Below are 14,838 nucleotides of genomic sequence, written 5' to 3'. Positions count from 1 at the left end.
CCATTCAGCAGATCCTACGGAACAGGTGTACGTTCTTTCATGAACTCCCAGTTGTCACGGAGACAGAAACAGTTCAGAGGAGGCTTGTAAAAACAACATGTTGAACGCTGTCATCCACATTCAGTCCTGAGAACCAAGGCCCAAAATAGCTGTTTTCAAGAACATGACCTGATAACTATATCTTCAGTTGGACACTCTATGGATTGAATCCCAGCCCAGCTATCACAGGCTGTAAGTCCTGTCTAAGATGTTGTCGCTGTGCTGCAGGATTTTACCATCCTATTCGTTAACATATGTAGCTTAAGAAATTAAGTTCATGAAATCAATAATTTGCTAGTAACAGATGAAATTCATATTCTGACAATCTCTGAAACTCACTTAAATAATACATTTAATGATACAGTGGTAGAAATACATGAAATGCCAAAGGTGGAGGTGTGGCTGTTTATTTTCAGAACCACATTCCTGTAAAGCTTAGAGACGATCTAATGATAAATACTGTTGAAGTAATATGTCTCCAGGTTCATATGCCTCACCTAAAGTCCATTCTGGTGGGAAGCTGCTATAGACCACCAACTGCTAACAGTCACTATCTGGATAATGTTAAATACTGTTGAAGTTAATATGGCTACAGGTTCATCTGCCTCACCTAAAGCCCATTCTGGTGCTAACAGTCAGTATCTGGATAATATGTGTGAAATGCTTGATTTTGTACTTTTTATTTATCTGTTATTTTACCAGGTAAGTTGACTGAGAACACGTTCTCATTTACAGCAACAACCTGGGGAATAGCTACAGTGGAGAGGAGAGGGATGAATGAGCCAATGTATGTAATATCAGAGAAGTATATTTTCTGGGTGATTTAAATATTGACTGGCTCTCAAGCTGCGCCCACACAAGAACAAACTTCAAACTGTAACCAGTGCCTGCAACCTGGGTCAGGTTATTAATCGACCTACCAGGGTATTTACAAACAATACAGGAATGAAATCATCAAATCATCACCCAATTTTTCAGTTTTTGATTTGTTAAAAAAGTTTGAAATATCCAATAAATGTCGTTCCACTTCATGATTGTGTCCCACTTGTTGTTGATTCTTCACAAAAAAATACAGTTTTACATCTTTATGTTTGAAGCCTGAAATGTGGCAAAAGGTCGCAAAGTTCAAGGGGGCCGAATACTTTCGCAAGGCACTGTATGTTACTAGCCTTTTCTCTGCCTGTACTGTTGCCCCTTTGGACCCCCTGTGTATGACCTTCTGGCTGCCCCTGGACCCAGCTACCTGCCTCCACCTGTGTATGACCTTCTGCCTGCCCCTGGACCCAGCTACCTGCCTCCTGTGTATGACCTTCTGCCTGACCCAGCTACCTGCCTCCTCCTGTGTATGACCTTCTGCCTCCCCCTGGACCCAGCTACCTGCCTCCTCCTGTGTATGACCTTCTGCCTGCTCCTGGACCCAGCTACCTGCCTCCTCCTGTGTTTGACCTTCTGCCTGCCCCTGGACCCAGCTACCTGACTCCTCCTGTGTATGACCTTCTGCCTGCCCCTGGACCCAGCTACCTGCCTCCTGTGTATGACCTTCTGCCTGACCCAGCTACCTGCCTCCTCCTGTGTATGACCTTCTGCCTGACCCAGCTACCTGCCTCCTCCTGTGTATGACCTTCTGCCTGCCCCTGGACCCAGCTACCTGCCTCCTCCTGTGTATGACCTTCTGCCTGCCCCTGGACCCAGCTACCTGCCTCCTCCTGTGTATGACCTTCTGCCTGCCCCTGGACCCAGCTACCTGCCTCCTCCTGTGTATGACCTTCTGCCTGCCCCTGGACCCAGCTACCTGCCTCCTCCTGTGGTCCTTTACTAATAAACACCTGCTGTGCCCTGTGCTTGAAACCAGCTCTCTGTCTCCCCTCATGTTCATTACGGAAAGTTCCAAAGGCTGGGCCTAATATAGTGTATAAGAGGTTGTAGTGATTCCTATATTGTTGATGTAAAGAATATGTGCTGGTCTGTGGTGTGTAATGAGGAGCAAACAGACACTGCTGGTCTGTGGTGAGGAATGAGGAGCAAACAGACACTGCTGGTCTGTGGTGAGGAATGAGGAGCAAACAGACACTGCTGGTCTGTGGTGAGGAATGAGGAGCAACCAGACGCTGCTGGTCTGTGGTGAGGCAACCAATGAGGAGCAACCAGACGCTGCTGGTCTGTGGTGTGTAATGAGGAGCAACCAGACGCTGCTGGTCTGTGGTGTGTAATGAGGAGCAACCAGACGCTGCTGGTCTGTGGTGAGGAATGAGGAGCAACCAGACGCTGCTGGTCTGTGGTGTGGAATGAGGAGCAACCAGACGCTGCTGGTCTGTGGTGTGTAATGAGGAGCAACCAGACGCTGCTGGTCTGTGGTGTGTAATGAGGAGCAACCAGACGCTGCTGGTCTGTGGTGTGTAATGAGGAGCAACCAGACGCTGCTGGTCTGTGGTGTGTAATGAGGAGCAACCAGACGCTGCTGGTCTGTGGTGTGTAATGAGGAGCAACCAGACGCTGCTGGTCTGTGGTGTGTAATGAGGAGCAACCAGACGCTGCTGGTCTGTGGTGTGTAATGAGGAGCAACCAGACGCTGCTGGTCTGTGGTGTGTAATGAGGAGCAACCAGACGCTGCTGGTCTGTGGTGAGGAATGAGGAGCAACCAGACGCTGCTGGTCTGTGGTGTGTAATGAGGAGCAAATAGACGCTGCTGGTCTGTGGTGTGTAATGAGGAGCAACCAGACGCTGCTGGTCTGTGGTGTGTAATGAGGAGCAACCAGACGCTGCTGGTCTGTGGTGTGTAATGAGGAGCAACCAGAAGCTGCTGGTCTGTGGTGTGTAATGAGGAGCAACCAGACGCTGCTGGTCTGTGGTGTGTAATGAGGAGCAACCAGAAGCTGCTGGTCTGTGGTGAGTAATGAGGAGCAACCAGACGCTGCTGGTCTGTGGTGTGTAATGAGGAGCAACCAGACGCTGCTGGTCTGTGGTGTGGTAATGAGGAGCAACCAGACGCTGCTGGTCTGTGGTGAGGAATGAGGAGCAACCAGACGCTGCTGGTCTGTGGTGAGGAATGAGGAGCAACCAGACGCTGCTGGTCTGTGGTGTGTAATGAGGAGCAACCAGACGCTGCTGGTCTGTGGTGAGGAATGAGGAGCAACCAGACGCTGCTGGTCTGTGGTGTGTAATGAGGAGCAACCAGACGCTGCTGGTCTGTGGTGAGGAATGAGGAGCAACCAGACGCTGCTGGTCTGTGGTGAGGAATGAGGAGCAACCAGACGCTGCTGGTCTGTGGTGTGTAATGAGGAGCAACCAGACGCTGCTGGTCTGTGGTGTGTAATGAGGAGCAACCAGACGCTGCTGGTCTGTGGTGTGTAATGAGGAGCAAACAGACGCTGCTGGTCTGTGGTGTGTAATGAGGAGCAACCAGACGCTGCTGGTCTGTGGTGTGTAATGAGGAGCAACCAGACGCTGCTGGTCTGTGGTGTGTAATGAGGAGCAACCAGATGCTGCTGGTCTGTGGTGTGTAATGAGGAGCAACCAGACGCTGCTGGTCTGTGGTGTGTAATGAGGAGCAACCAGACGCTGCTGGTCTGTGGCGAGGAATGAGGAGCAAATAGATGCTGCACTTGACATATTTATGAAATTGCTTATTCCAGTTACTAATAAGCACACATTAAGAAAATTACTGTAAAAACTGTTAAATCCCAGTGGCTTGATGAGGAATTAAAAAATTGTATGGTTGAGAGGGATGAGGCAAAAGAGAAGTCATATGACTAAACGGAATGAAAATAATATGAAACAACACTATGAAACAAAGATAAATGACAAAGAATGATATAATTTTATTTATTTTTATTTTTTTGCAAAAAAGGCCAACTCTGTTCCATCATTGATCCAGTTTGCTCATTCATCGCCAAACCCACTGATATTGTCAGCTACTTTAATTCTTTTTTTTTTATTGGCAAGATTAGCAAACTTAAGCATGATATGCCAACAACAAACACTGACACTACACATCCAAGTACATCTGACCAAATTAGGAATAAATAAGCGTTGTCATTTTGAATTCTGTAAACTAAGTGTGGAAGAGGTGAATTAAATGTTGTCTATAAACAATGACAAGCCACCGGGGTCTGACGACTTGGATGGTAAATGACTGAGGATAATTGCGGACGATATTGCCACTCCTATTTGCCATTTCTTCAACCTTACTAGAAAGTGTCTCAGGCCTGGAGGGAAGCAAAAAGTGATTCCCCTATCTAACAATAGTAAAGCCCCCATAACTAGCTCAAATAGCTGACCAATCAGCCTGTTACCAACCCTTAGTAAAGTTTTGGAAAACATTACAAACAATTTCAATTTCATAATTGTGCACTCTCCTCAAACAATAGAATGGTATTCTTTCACTGTAATAGCTACTGTAAATGCAGTTAGATATCTGCTCATATCAGATATGTCTATGTCCTGGGAAATGTTGTTGTTACTTACAACCTCATGCTAATCACATTAGCCTACGTTAGCTAAACCGATCTGTGGGGGGGAGGTTAAAGTTTTGTACATTAACCCCAAGTGTAAAATAGTAAATAATGTTTTTTTCTCAGGAAGTATTGAGCGAGGAGTAGTCTGATGTAGTCTACCAGAAGTCATGTGATGTAGTCTACCAGAAGTCACGTGATGTTCTCTACCAGAAGTCATGTGATGTAGTCTACCAGAAGTCATGTGATGTAGTCTACCAGAAGTCACGTGATGTTCTCTACCAGAAGTCACGTGATGTTCTCTACCAGAAGTCATGTGATGTAGTCTACCAGAAGTCATGTGATGTAGTCCACCAGAAGTCATGTGATGTAGTCCACCAGAACTCACGTGATGTTCTCTACCAGAAGTCATGTGATGTAGTCCACCAGAAGTCATGTGATGTAGTCTACCAGAACTCACGTGATGTTCTCCACCAGAACTCACGTGATGTTCTCTACCAGAAGTCATGTGATGTAGTCTACCAGAAGTCACGTGATGTTCTCTACCAGAAGTCACGTGATGTTCTCTACCAGAAGTCATGTGATGTATTCTACCAGAAGTCATGTGATGTAGTCCACCAGAAGTCATGTGATGTAGTCTACCAGAAGTCATGTAATGTAGTCTACCAGAAGTCATGTGATGTAGTCCACCAGAAGTCATGTGATGTAGTCTACCAGAAGTCATGTGATGTCATCTACCAGAAGTCATGTGATGTAGTCTACCAGAAGTCATGTGATGTAGTCTACCAGAAGTCATGTGATGTAGTCCACCAGAAGTCATGTGATGTAATCTACTAGAAGTCATGTGATGTAGTCTACCAGAAGTCATGTGATGTAATCTATCAGAATCCATTTGCCAATCCCAATCACTGGATTTTTAATTACAGTCATACAATCTTAAATCAATCACTCATTATAATATTTTCTCCATTCTCCCCTCCCTCCCTACCTCCTCCATTGTCCCCACTTCCCATTCCCCTCCCGTTGTCCCCACTCCCGAATACCCTCCCGTTGTCCCCACTCCCCATTCCCCTCCCGTTGTCCCCACTCCCCTCCCGTTGTCCCCACTCCCCACTCCCCTCCCGTTGTCCCCACTCCCCTCCCGTTGTCCCCACTCCACTCCCGTTGTCCCCACTCCCCTCCCGTTGTCCCCACTCTCCTCCCGTTGTCCCCACTCTCCTCCCGTTGTCCCCACTCCCCATTCCCCTGTCGTTGTCCCCACTCCCCTACCGTTGTCCCCCCTCCCCACTTCACTCTCGTTGTCTCCACTCCCCACTCCCCTCCCGTTGTCCCCACTCCCTACTCCACTCTCGTTGTCCCCACTCCCCATTCCCCTCCCGTTGTCCCCACTCCCCTCCCGTTGACCCCACTCCCCACTCCACTCCCGTTGTCCACACTCTCCTCCCGTTGTCCCCACTCTCCTCCCGTTGTCCCCACCCTCCTCCCATTGTCCACACTCTCCTCCCGTTGTCCCCACTCTCCTCCCGTTGTCCACACTCTCCTCCCGTTGTCCCCACTCCCCTCCCGTTGTCCCCACTCCCCTCCCGTTGTCCCAACTCCCCACTCCCCTCCCGTTGTCCCCACCCACCTTCCGTTGATCCCACTCCCCACTCCACTTACGTTGTCCACACCATCCTCCCGTTGTCCCCACTCTCCTCCCGTTGTCCCACTCTCCTCCCGTTGTCCCCACTCCCCTCCCGTTGTCCCCACTCCCCTCCCGTTGTCCCCACTCCCCTCCCGTTGTCCCCACTCCACTCCCGTTGTCCCCACTCCACTCCCGTTGTCCCCACTCCCTCCCGTTGTCCCCACTCCCCTCCCGTTGTCTCTACTCCCCTCCCGTTGTCTCCACTCCCCTCCCGTTGTCCCCACTCCATTCCCGTTGTCCCCACTCCACTCCCGTTGTCCCCACTCCCCTCCCGTTGTCTCCACTTCCCTCCCGTTGTCCCCACTCCATTCCCGTTTTCCCCACTCCCCATTCCCCTCCCGCTGTCCCCACTCCCCTCCCGTTGTCCCCACTCCCCACTCCACTCCCGTTGTCCCCACTCCCCATTCCCCTCCTGTTGACCCCACTTCCCATTCCCCTCCCGTTGTCCCCAATCTCCTCCCATTGTCCCCACTCCCCATTCTCCTCCTGTTGTCCCCACTCTCCTCCCCTTGTCCCCACTCTCCTCCCGTTGTCCCCACTCTCCTCCCGTTGTCCCCACTCCCCTCCCGTTGTCCCCACTCCCCATTCCCCTCCCGTTGTCCCCACTCTCCTCCCGTTGTCCCCACTCCCCACTCCCCTCCCGTTGTCCCCACTCCCCATTCCCCTCCCGTTGTCCCCACTCTCCTCCCGTTGTCCCCACTCCCCACTCCCCTCCCGTTGTCCCCACTCCCCTCCCATTGTCCCCACTCCCCACTCTCCTCCCGTTGTCCCCACATTCCTCCTGTTGTACCCACTCCCCACTCCCCTCCCGTTGTCCCCACTCCCCTCCCGTTGTCCACATTCCCCTCCTGTTGACCCCACTCCCCATTGCCCTCCCGTTGTCCCCACTCTCCTCCGGTTGTCCCCACTCCCCATTCCCCTCCTGTTGACCCCACTCCCCATTCCCCTCCCGTTGTCCCCACTCCACTCCCGTTGTCCACACTCTCCTCCCGTTGTCCCCACTCTCCTCCCGTTGCCCCCACTCTCCTCCCGTTGTCCCCACTCCTCTCCCGTTGTCCCCACTCCCCTTCCGTTGTCCCCACTCTCCTCCCGTTGTCCCCACTCCCCACTCCCCTCCCGTTGTCCCCACTCCCCATTCCCCTCCCGTTGTCCCCAAATCAAATCAAATCAAATTTATTTATATAGCCCTTCGTATATAGCCCTTCAGCTGATATCTCAAAGTGCTGTACAGAAACCCAGCCTAAAACCCCAAACAGCAAGCAATGCAGGTGTAGAAGCACGGTGGCTAGGAAAAACTCTTAAACTCCTCCCCACTCTCCTCCCGTTGTCCCCACTCCCCAATCCCCTCCCGTTGAACCCACTCCCACTCCCCTCCCGTTGAACCCACTCCCCACACCCCTCCCGTTGAACCCACTCCCCACTCCTCCCGTTGAACCCACTCCCCACTCCCCTCCCGTTGAACCCACTCCCCACTCCCCTCCCATTTAACCCACTCCCCACTCCCCTCCCGTTGAACCCACTCCCCACTCCCCTCCCGTTGAACCCACTCCCCATCCCTCCCGTTGAACCCACTCCCCACCCCTCCCGTTGAACCCACTCCCCACTCCCCTCCCGTTGAACCCACTCCCCACTCCCCTCCTGTTGAACCCACTCCCCAACCCTCCCGTTGAACCCACTCCCCACTCCCCTCCCGTTTAACCCACTCCCCACCCCTCCCGTTGAACCCTCTCCCCACTCCCCTCCCGTTGAACCCACTCCCCACTCCCCTCCTGTTGAACCCAATCCCCACTCCCCTCCCGTTGAACCTACTCCCCATTCCCCTCCCGTTGAACCCACTCCCCACTCCCCTCCCATTGAACCCACTCCCCACTCCCCTCCCGTTTAACCCACTCCCCACTCCCCTCCCGTTGAACCCACTCCCCACTCCCCTCCCGTTGAACCCACTCCCCACTCCCCTCCCGTTGAACCCACTCCCCACTCCCCTCCCGTTGAACCCACTCCCCACTCCCCTCCCGTTGAACCCACTCCCCACTCCCCTCCCGTTGAACCCACTCCCCACTCCCCTCCCGTTGAACCCACTCCCCACCCCTCCCGTTTAACCCACTCCCCACTCCCCTCCCGTTGAACCCACTCCCCACTCCCCTCCCGTTGAACCCACTCCCCACCCCTCCCGTTGAACCCACTCCCCACCCCTCCCGTTGAACCCACTCCCCACTCCCCTCCCGTTGAACCCACTCCCCACTCCCCTCCCGTTGAACCCACTCCCCACCCCTCCCGTTGAACCCACTCCCCGCTCCCCTCCCGTTGAACCCACTCCCCACTCCTCCCGTTGAACCCACTCCCCACTCCGCTCCCGTTGAACCCACTCCCCACCCCTCCCGTTGAACCCACTCCCCACTCCCCTCCCGTTGAACACACTCCCCACCCCTCCCGTTGAACCCACTCCCCACTCCCCTCCCGTTGAACCCACTCCCCACCCCTCCCGTTGAACACACTCCCCACCCCTCCCGTTGAACCCACTCCCCACTCCCCTCCCGTTGAAACCACTCCCCACTCCCCTCCCGTTGAACCCACTCCCCACTCCCCACGGGAGGTTGAACCCACTCCCCACTCCGCTCCCGATGCATTCAGTTGTGTAACTGACTAGATATTCCCCTCTTTCCTTAATGTACAAATTCATTGTTTATTTTTTTTTTTTACATGTGAGTGGATACTGACGGACTGTCAGGGTAGGGAACTCCTCCTGGAACCTGGGAGTTGAAGGAAATCAGGCCCAACAACAAAACAACTAACTTCACTTACTGAACTTTATTTTGTTTATCCTCAATAGTGTTTTCATTTGTTGATAATATATTAATCTCGGTTAACCCAGAACTAAAGTTTTGCGTAATTGCTCAGATGCTCAATTAAGTTCTGGGTCGATATTGTGTCAAGAGAAGAGAACCAGAACGAAGAGCTCCAACTTCTCTCTTTGCAAGTTACGGACACGTCTATGGGCCAAATCTCCCCTTCCACTTCGGAAATTCAAAAGATGCTAACACCTGCATAATCGTGCTTTATCCAAATAACCAGTGACAAACACTGGAACTATCGCTGCTCTGTATCTTACGCATCTCGTTTTATCATGACGCATTTACGGTGCCATGTATGTTTACATGGTCAGTCCATGCGAGATTAATAATTCATTAGGAAAATAACTTCTTAGTCACCTATTAGCTGCTACTGGTTTAGTGCAACAGCTGTGATTGGACGCATGGTACCACTTGTGTTGAAGACTTAGACCAATAGCAATCCTCAAAAAGATCTTTCAGCTGAGTTGTTGACGCATTAGAGCAACATATGGGTTAAACTTCAACAAGAGAACGTAATCTTTACTTAGAATAAGGAGAAAATGCATAGAAGTGAATGTGTGCCTCCGATTGGGCCCTGGTCAAAAGTAGTGCACTACAAAGGGAACAGGTTGCCATTTGACCTGGTCAAAAGTAGTGCACTACAAAGGGAACAGGTTGCCATTTGACCTGGTCAAAAGTAGTGCACTACAAAGGGAACAGGTTGCCATTTGACCTGGTCAAAAGTAGTGCACTACAAAGGGAACAGGTTGTCATTTGACCTGGTCAAAAGTAGTGCACTACAAAGGGAACAGGTTGCCATTTGACCTGGTCAAAAGTAGTGCACTACAAAGGGAACAGGTTGCCATTTGACCTGGTCAAAAGTAGTGCACTACAAAGGGAACAGGGTGCCATTTGACCTGGTCAAAAGTAGTGCACTACAAAGGGAACAGGTTGCCATTTGACCTGGTCAAAAGTAGTGCACTACAAAGGGAACAGGGTGTTATTTGGGACGAACATTTGATATCAACAACATTCATTGTATCTTGTATATCTAGGTACTTAGGTCTTGTATATCTAGGTACTTAGGTCTTGTATATCTAGGTACTTAGGTCTTGTATATCTAGGTACTTAGGTCTTGTATATCTAGGTACTTAGGTCTTGTATATCTAGGTACTTAGGTCTTGTATATCTAGGTACTTAGGTCTTGTATATCTAGGTACTTAGGTCTTGTATATCTAGGTACTTAGGTCTTGTATATCTAGGTACTTAGGTCTTGTATATCTAGGTACTTAGGTCTAGTATATCTAGGTACTTAGGTCTTGTATATCTAGGTACTTAGGTCTTGTATATCTAGGTACTTAGGTCTTGTATATCTAGGTACTTAGGTCTTGTATATCTAGGTACTTAGGTCTTGTATATCTAGGTACTTAGGTCTTGTATATCTAGGTACTTAGGTCTTGTTCCATATCTAGTATGGACCACATGTCTAGTATGGAACACGTGTCTGGTACGGAACACGTGTCTAGTATGGAACACGTGTCTAGTACGGAACACGTGTCTAGTACGGAACACGTGTCTAGTACGGAACACGTGTCTAGTACGGAACACGTGTCTAGTATGGAACACGTGTCTAGTATGGAACACGTGTCTAGTATGGAACACATGTCTTGTATGGAACACGTCTGCCTAATGACTGAGCTGGGGCTAGATTTTAAATCTGAAGACTGTACAGCATTATACATGCCCCCAAGTCAGATTTGACTCGGGGACAAGACCTAAGTACCTAAACATCGTCTCATCTAAGGGTCTACACATTGTCTTACCTAAGTACCTAAACATCGTCTCACCAATGGGTCAACACATTGTCTCACCGAAGTGCCCCCTGATGCTTTTATCCTTAAAACCTTTTAGGGATAGGGGGCAGCATTGGGAAGTTTGGATGAAAAGCGTGCCCAGAGTAAACTACCTGTTACTCAGGCGCAGAAGCTAGAATATGCATATAATTAGTAGATTTGGAAAGAAAACACTCTAACGTTCCAAAACTGTTAAAATAATGTCTGAGTATAACAAAACTCATATGGCAGGCGAAAACCTGAGGAAAATCCAACCTGGAAGTGGGAATTCTGAGGTTTGTAGCTTTCAACTGAATGCCTATCGAATATCCAGTGTCTGTGGGGTCAGATTGCATTTCCTTAGGCTTCCACTAGATGTCAACAGTCTTTAGAAGTTGTTTCAGGCTTCTATTGTGAAAGCGAAGCAAATAAGACCAGTCAAAGTAGTGGCTCAGATGAAAATGTTTAGTTTAGTCACGTGCGCGGGCTCCGTTCCCTTTCCTTTCTAATGAAAACAGTATTGTCCAGTTGAAACATTATTGAATATTTATGATAAAAACACCGTCGTTTGATATGTTTCTACGAACTCAAATGGAACTTTTTTGACTTTTCGCCTAGACTTCGTGCCCGCACTGTGCATTTGGATTACTGAACTAAACGCGCGAACAAAAAGGAGGTGTTTGGACATAAAGATGAACTTTATCGGACAAAATGAACATTTATTGTGTAACATGTAGTCCTGGGAGTGCCATCAGATGAAGATCATCAAAGGTAAGTGATACATTTTATTGCTAATTCTGACTTTTGTGACACCTCTCCTTGGTTGGAAAATGGCTGTATGGTTTTTGTGGCTAGGCGCTGTCCTAACATAATCACATGGTGTGCTTTAGCCGTAAAGCCTTTTTGAAAGTGGTTGGATTAACAAGAAGCTTATCTTTAAAATGGTGCATAATACTTGTATGTTTGAGGAATTTTAATGATGAGATTTCTGTTGTCTGAATTTGGTGCCCTGCAATTTCACTGGCTGTTGGCGAGGGGGGACGCTAACGGAACCCCCTTCCCAGAAAGCATAAGAGTTTACTGTTGACCTGTTTGTCGATCCAATTAACATAATAATAAAAAAATCGGTCTGTTAATAAAGGAAGGGATGTTTTTTTTTGTATGCGTCTCAATCCACTGCATCCACCTTCAGTACCCGTTTGGACACACCTTCTCAATCTATCACATATGACCCAGATGCAAAGTGTCGAAGAAACAAGTTTATTTCTAGTACAGAGGCAGGCAAACGACAGGTCAAAGGCAGGCAAACGACAGGTCAAAGGTAGGCAGATGTCAATAATCCAGTGAGGTAGGACAAGGTACAAAACGGCTCAGGGTCAGGGGTCAAAACCAGGAAGGACTAGAGAACAGGAGCAAGAACCAAACAGGAGCAGGGGAACAAACGCTGGTAGGTTTCATGAAACAAAACGAACTGGCAACAGACAAACAGAGAACACAGGTATAAGTACACAGGGGATAATGAGGGGAGATGGGCGACACCTGGAGGGGGTTGGAGCCAAGCACAAAGACAGGTGAAACAGATCAGGGTGTGACACATTCAAGAGTTTTTTTTGCTATTATCTACATTGTAGAATAATTGTGAAGACATCAAAACTATGACATAACACATACGGAGTCATGTAGAAACCAAAAAAGTGTTTAACAAAATAAAATAAACGTTATATTTGAGATACTTCAAAGTAACCTTTGTCTTGATTACAGCTTTGCACACTCTTGGCATTCTCTCAACCAGCTTCATGAGGTAGTCACCTGGAATGCATTTCAATTAACAGGTGTGCCTACATCTGTATATAAATGGATGAGAGAGCTTCCTACTGCTTGAGATATGTTGTTGATGTACATTGAGAAGGACGTGGGACCCTGGGGTACTCCCTTGGCTGACACAGCAAATGCTATGACAATTTTTAGGTCCTTCCTCTGTAGTGATGTACTGGGCCGTATGCATTACCCTCTGTAGTGATGTACTGGGCCGTACGCATTACCCTCTGTAGTGATGTACTGGGCCGTATGCATTACCCTCTGTAGTGATGTACTGGGCCGTACGCATTACCCTCTGTAGTGATGTACTGGGCCGTATGCATTACCCTCTGTAGTGATGTACTGGGCCGTACGCATTACCCTCTGTAGTGATGTACTGGGCCGTATGCATTGCCCTCTGTAGTGATGTACTGGGCCGAATGCATTACCCTCCGTAGCGCCTTGCGGTCGGAGGCTGAACAGTTGCCGTACCAGACAATGAAGCAACCAGTCAGGATATGGAGCCGCTGTAGAACTTTTTGAGGATCTGAGGACCCGTGCCAAATCACCTGAGGGGGAAAAGGTGTTGTCGTGCCCTCTTCAAGACTGTCTTGGTGTTTATGGACCATACTAGTTTGTTGGTGCCCTCACCCACCAAGATATGAGGAATACCTATGTGAGAGCGCTGTTCATTGACTACAGCTCAATGTTCAACACCATTGTCCCCTCCAATCTCGTCATCAAGATTAGGACTCTGTGTCTGAACACCTCCCTCTTCAACTGGATCTTGGACTTCCCGACGGGCCGACCCCAGATGGTGAGGGCAGGAAACATCACCTCCACGACGCTGATCCTCAACAAAGGGGCCCCACAGGGGTGTGTGCTTAGTCCTCTCCTGTACTCCAAATTCACCAACGATTGTGTGACCATGCACGTCATCAACACCACGACGGCTTGATCACCGGCGACGATGAGTCAGCCTATAGGGAGGAGGTCATTGACCGGGCAGTGTGGTGCCAGAACAACCAATCCCTCAACGTAAAGACCAAGGAGCTGATCGTGGACTAGAGGAAACGAGGCTGTAGTGGAGCTGGTCAAGAGCATCAAGTCACTAAAGACTTAAAAATATATATATATATTTTATTTAACCTTTTTTATCTAGGCAAGTCAGTTACAAACAAATTCTTAATTACAAATTCGACCTACCCCGGCCAAAGCCTAAACCGGATGACTCTGGGCCAATTGTGCACGGCACTATGGGACTCCCAATCACGGCCGGTTGTGATACAGCCTGGAATCGAACCAGGGTCTGTAGTGACGTCTCTAGGACTGAGATGCAGTGCCTTAGACCGCTGCGCCACTCGGGTGCCCGAGGGTCCAAACACACACACACACACACAGTCGTGAAGAAGGTGTGACAGCGCCTCTTCCCCCTCAGGAGGTTGAAAACATTTGGCATGGGCCCTCAGATCCTCAAAACGTTCCACAGCTGTACCATTGAGAGCATCTTGACTGCCTGCGTCACTGCTTGGTACAGCAATACCACTACCCTGCATCACATGGGGCTACAGAGGGTGGTGCGGACAGACCAGCACATCACTGGGACTGAGCTCCTTGCCATGGGGCTACAGAGGGCGGTGCGGATAGACCAGCACATCACTGGGTGTCACGACTTCTGCCGAAGTCGTTGCCTCTCCTTGTTCGGGCGGTGCTCGGCGTTCGACGTCACCGGTCTTCTAGCCATCATTGATCCTTTTTTCATTTTCCATTGGTTTTGTCTTGTCTTCCCACACACCTGTTTTCAATCCCATTCATTACCTGTTGTGTATTTAACCCTCTGTTTCCCCTCATGTCTTTGTCAGAGATTGTTTTATTGTCAGTGTAGTGTGATTGTTGTATAGGTGCGCGTCGGGTCCTCGTACCCATGTTTATGTACATTTAGTGTTATGGAGCATACTCCGTGGACTTTATTAAAAGACTCCATTTTACACTCCATTTGACTCTCCTGCGCCTGACTTCCCTGCCACCTATTACACCTACGCATGACACTGGGACTGAGCTCCTTGCCATGGGGCTACAGAGGGTGGTGCGGATAGACCAGCGCATCACTGGGACTGAGCTCCTTGCCATTCGGAACCTCTATATCATGCAGTGTGAAAATCATTAAAAGACTCCAACCACCCAACCGCCATACACTATTCTCT

At 49.4% G+C, this 14,838-nt stretch overlaps 1 protein-coding gene across 1 annotated transcript; it reads right to left on the bottom strand.

Moving 5' to 3' along the window:
• Positions 1 to 5,828: 5,828 nt before the first annotated feature.
• LOC139391605 (PE-PGRS family protein PE_PGRS16) lies at positions 5,829 to 7,310 on the bottom strand. Its single transcript, XM_071138977.1, has one exon. It carries the CDS (start codon positions 7,308 to 7,310, stop codon positions 5,829 to 5,831), a length of 1,482 nt encoding a protein of 493 aa, XP_070995078.1.
• Positions 7,311 to 14,838: the final 7,528 nt, after the last annotated feature.

Source organism: Oncorhynchus clarkii, chromosome 32 (assembly GCF_045791955.1).
Source record: "Oncorhynchus clarkii lewisi isolate Uvic-CL-2024 chromosome 32, UVic_Ocla_1.0, whole genome shotgun sequence".
Classification (NCBI taxonomy): domain Eukaryota; kingdom Metazoa; phylum Chordata; class Actinopteri; order Salmoniformes; family Salmonidae; genus Oncorhynchus; species Oncorhynchus clarkii.
This window is presented reverse-complemented; position numbering and strand designations above follow the sequence as displayed.

Coding starts and splice junctions, on each gene's coding strand:
- LOC139391605 (XM_071138977.1), bottom strand. CDS start 7,310: ATGGGGAGTGGGGACAACGGGAGGGGAGTGGGGAGTGGGGACAACGGG.